The sequence below is a fragment of the Chanodichthys erythropterus genome, chromosome 4 (assembly GCF_024489055.1).
Source record: "Chanodichthys erythropterus isolate Z2021 chromosome 4, ASM2448905v1, whole genome shotgun sequence".
Lineage (NCBI taxonomy): Eukaryota > Metazoa > Chordata > Actinopteri > Cypriniformes > Xenocyprididae > Chanodichthys > Chanodichthys erythropterus.
In genome coordinates this window covers 8,699,818-8,703,953 of record NC_090224.1, presented here as the reverse complement: position 1 = coordinate 8,703,953, position 4,136 = coordinate 8,699,818, and the positions used below count along the sequence as shown (strand labels likewise).

The 4,136-nt window shown below is 37.6% G+C and overlaps 1 protein-coding gene across 1 annotated transcript; it reads left to right on the top strand.

The window, feature by feature from the left end:
- The first annotated feature begins 1,772 nt into the window (after positions 1–1,772).
- id2b (inhibitor of DNA binding 2b) lies at positions 1,773–3,751 on the top strand. Its single transcript, XM_067383959.1, has 3 exons — positions 1,773–2,193; positions 2,438–2,495; positions 3,132–3,751. The coding sequence occupies exons 1-2, from the start codon at positions 1,858–1,860 to the stop codon at positions 2,489–2,491; spliced, it is 390 nt and encodes a 129-aa protein (XP_067240060.1). The 5' UTR covers positions 1,773–1,857; the 3' UTR covers positions 2,492–2,495; positions 3,132–3,751.
- The last annotated feature ends 385 nt before the right edge of the window (positions 3,752–4,136 follow it).

Genomic DNA, 4,136 nt, shown 5'->3' with positions numbered 1-4,136 from the left:
ATTTTGAGTATATTATTTGTGGTATAATTCCTGAAATTTCATTGAAATACGAACATGTTATTCTGGGTTATACATTTTGAAAGAGAACAATCAGATGTTTTTTTTTTTTATTTACTCAATCTTATTTTGTTTCTCACCAAATATTTTGTACACAAATGTAAATTTTCTTTAACATTTTTCTGGAAGAGTTAAAATTGTATATGTATTTGATTTCTGACTCTTCCAATAAGAAAGCTGTAAAAACTGTGAATCTTTTTAAAAGGTATGTAGCATATTATTGTCATTCTGTGTTTCATGTTATTATAATTAATAATAATAATAAAAAGCAACAGTAAGTAAGGGGGTGGGTCTTTAATTTGCACGTAGGCTACTTGATAACCCCATATGACCATGAGTTCACTGATTGGTTTCAGGCTTATTCAAGTCGGCAAGTAGGCTATATGGCTTTTCACAATATACATTAATACAGAAAATCACTTACCCTCATGCCGTTCCACAACCGCAAGACCTTCGTTCAACTTCGGAACACAAATTAAGATATTTTTGTTGAAATCCGATGGCTCGGTGAGGCCTCCATAGCCAGCAATGACATTTCCTCTCTCAAGATCCATTAATGTAGCTACTAAAAACATATTTAAATCAGTTCATGTGAGTACAGTGGTTCAATATTAATATTATAAATCAACGAGAATATTTTGGTGCACCAAAAAAACAAAATAACGACTCATTTAGTGATGGCCGATTTCAAAACACTGCTTCAGGAAGCTTCGGAGCTTTATGAATCTTTTGTGTCGAATCATGATTCGGAACGCGTGTCAAACTGCCAAACTGCTGAAATCACGTGACTTTGGCGCTCCGAATCGCTGATTCGACATGCTGAATCATAACGCTCTGAATCTTCCTGAAGCAGGGTTTTGAAATCGGCCATCACTATACAAGTCGTTATTTTGTTTTTTTGGCGCACCATAATATTTTTTTGTCGCTTTATAATATTAATATTGAACCACTGTACTCACATGAACTGATTTAAATATGTTTTTAGTACATTAATGGATCTTGAGAGAGGAAATGTCATTGTTCCCTATGCAGGCCTCAAGGAGCCATCGGATTTCAACAAAAATATCTTAATTTGTGTTGCGAAGATGAACGAAGGTCTTACGGGTGTGGAACGGCATGAGGGTGAGTAATAAATGACAGAATTTCCATTTTTGGGTGAACAAACCCTTTAATATTTACATAATGTTGTTAATTTCGGTCAGTGAATGAATTGTTCACGTCGGCTTTGCGAAACGGTTCAATCGGTCAGTCAAGAAGAGCTGAATCGTTCCGAACGTAGTTGTATTCACAAGATTAGCTTATTTACATTTGGCTTGTTGTAACTGTTAAACATCCTCTATACTAACTCGTTTGCAAAACTCTTTAAAATTCCATGCAGTGGCTGGATGAAAGTGGCAAACTGACTTGCAGCAAAATAAACATCTGGTTAAGACGGTTTTAATATTACTGTGTGTTTTAATGTTGCGAGACGTTGTAAATGTGTATCCCTTGCTTGTAAAATCAGTACATTCCAATATGAAAATGTGATGTTATTTGTCCGCGCACGCAGTTGCTCAGATACTCTTCAGCAAGAGTAAAGAATGCAGAGGATGTAGGAGGTGCTCACGTGCTGCAAATTTGGCCAATGTTGATGCTCCGGTTCACCGAGTGACGTCGTCTCATCGACCAATCCGATTAATTCTTTATGCCTTATAACAAACCCAGCTCGGTTGCTATATAAACACATTGACAACAAGCTTCCAGCACAGATCTGTGGGAGAATCGCATGCCCTGAAATTAATCACAACATCGGTATCCACTATGAAGGCAGTCAGTCCGGTGAGGTCCATAAGGAAACCGGCCTTGTATTTTTCGGAGCATAATCTCGGAATCTCACGGAGCAAGAGCTCCTCGGACGACCCGCTCAGTCTACTGTACAACATGAATGACTGCTACAGCAGATTGAAGGAGCTCGTGCCGAGCTTACCGCAGAACAAGAGCGTGAGTAAGATGGAGATCTTGCAGCATGTCATAGACTACATTCTGGATCTTCAGATCGCACTGGACCAGAACCCGCAACAGCAGGTCCACGGACAGAGCCCTCCAAAAAAGACTGTCAGATCACTCGGAGCTGATATCAGCATCATCTCCTTCCAGGTAAAGCAAGTTTGGATAAAACATTTCAAAGTGATTTATATTGGCGTAATGAAAAATGTTACCTAATCGATTTATGAAAAAAGAATATATAAAAATAACATTTGAATGACAACAATGTAATGTGCAATGCTCCAATGTAATTTCCGCCTTAATGTTGCACATCAAATAGCACACTGTAACAGCTTGAAATGTAACGTGCAGGCAGCTCCACTGAAAATCATTGTTTACCTCTGTTAATTAACAGCCCAGTAACCCTCAAAGAGAGAGCTCAGATGACCTCATAACCCTGTCTCGTTGAAATGGTAAGTTGGATGCTCTACTACACTTGGTGGTTCTACATGAAGAACAAAGTTAAACTTTTGCACGTGGGCTGTTTGAGCACTTACATATTTATTATGCCTTATGCAATGACTTTTATATCTTTTAATAAGTCATTGAACATGATATAACACGTTGTTTTATTACAATACTTAGAAATATCATTAAACTTTGATACGTTCATTTCAGTGTACGGCCAATCTGTTAAAGTGACAGTTCGCTCAAAAATGAAATTGTCATCTGTATTCTCTCATGTTGTTCTAAACCTGTTCTTTGAAGCACAGAAAGATGGTAGGCAGAACTCCTTTTGTGGTCCACAGAAGAAAGTCAGTCAGAGGTTTGGAACAACATGAGCGTTGGGAATCTTCATTTTTGAGTGAATTCTTCAGTGTTTGCTATTAGCTACGTTATCTTAATGTGTATGTCAGATGCTCGTGTAGACTCTGAATGGGATTGCCCGGTATTTCGCCAGTGTTTGGTTAAAGTCCGAAAAAAAGAAAGAAAAAAACGTACTGTGGCTTCCTCCCTGGCGCCAGTCTGTCCGGATCTCTGTCCTTTGCCTTCTCTAAACACGCCCCTCTCTCTCCCTCTCTCTCTCTCTCACACACAATCTTTTGCAGGTGTTTCGGGCATGGAGCAAAAACAGGGGCTTTTTGTGTTTTTTTTTTTTTTTTTCCTCCCCGTGTCATTCGCCTGGACTTCGTCTTGAATGACAAAGGACTTCCCTCAAACGGACATAAAAAGTTTCTGAGTTAGTTATATACGGACTTTCTTATTCTTTCTTCCAAAGGAAGATTCAAAAAAGACTGGAGAGATTTTAAAGGAGACCCGTAATTAAGCAAGCAATCACAAAAAGCAGGATTTTTTTGTTGTTGCTTTTATGTTACCAAGATGAAGCGCTAAACGAGAGCGCATTTTAACAGCTCTAATCCAGCGGACTCTGTAAAAATGTACTTTTGTTTTCTCTTTCTGCTGAAAATGTGATGTTTATAATATTACAGAAATTTTTATAATTACTACGTAAATGGCACTTTTATACTGTATATAATTAAATGCGAAGTATGAAGTCAGTGTCCTTGTCTCAGCTATAGTTACAGATGCATTGTTTTGTTGTATTTTTTCATTTTTGCAAATGCATAAAGCGTATTAACTTATTACCGTTCACTGGCTGTGACGCTACTCTCTTCTTGTCATTAAGTTTGTAATGTAAAGACTAAGAGGTTCAAATTATAAGGGTTTTGGGAGGGTGGGTGATAGATCAAGAAATAAATAACTACTAATACTGTCATCACCATGTAATACAGTTTTTTTTATTATTCAAAATGTTTGCGCAGAGAAAAATCGTGCAAAACAAATCTTACCACGAAAATTGATGCAAATTCCTTTTTTAAAAAGTCAGTCAACCTCTGTGTCATTAAAAAAGTCACACACTGGCCACTCACAAGTGTTCAGGGTGTGGGATATAATTGTAATGCATGAGCTACTGGTGCCACCCATCTGTAATTCACAGTACTAAAATAAGTTTGCTCTTAGCAAATCATCTCGTGGGAACGCATTTCTGCAGTGTGTACAGAACAGCAAAATGTTTATTTCAGTACTTTCAAACAAAGACTCAAGAAACATGG

What these genes read in the sequence shown, in the direction of transcription:
- id2b (XM_067383959.1), top strand. Translation starts at nt 1,858, where the DNA reads ATGAAGGCAGTCAGTCCGGTGAGGTCCATAAGGAAACCGGCCTTGTAT. An exon ending in TCAGCATCATCTCCTTCCAG is followed by an intron (nt 2,194 to 2,437) that starts GTAAAGCAAGTT and finishes GTTAATTAACAG; the next exon opens with CCCAGTAACCCTCAAAGAGA.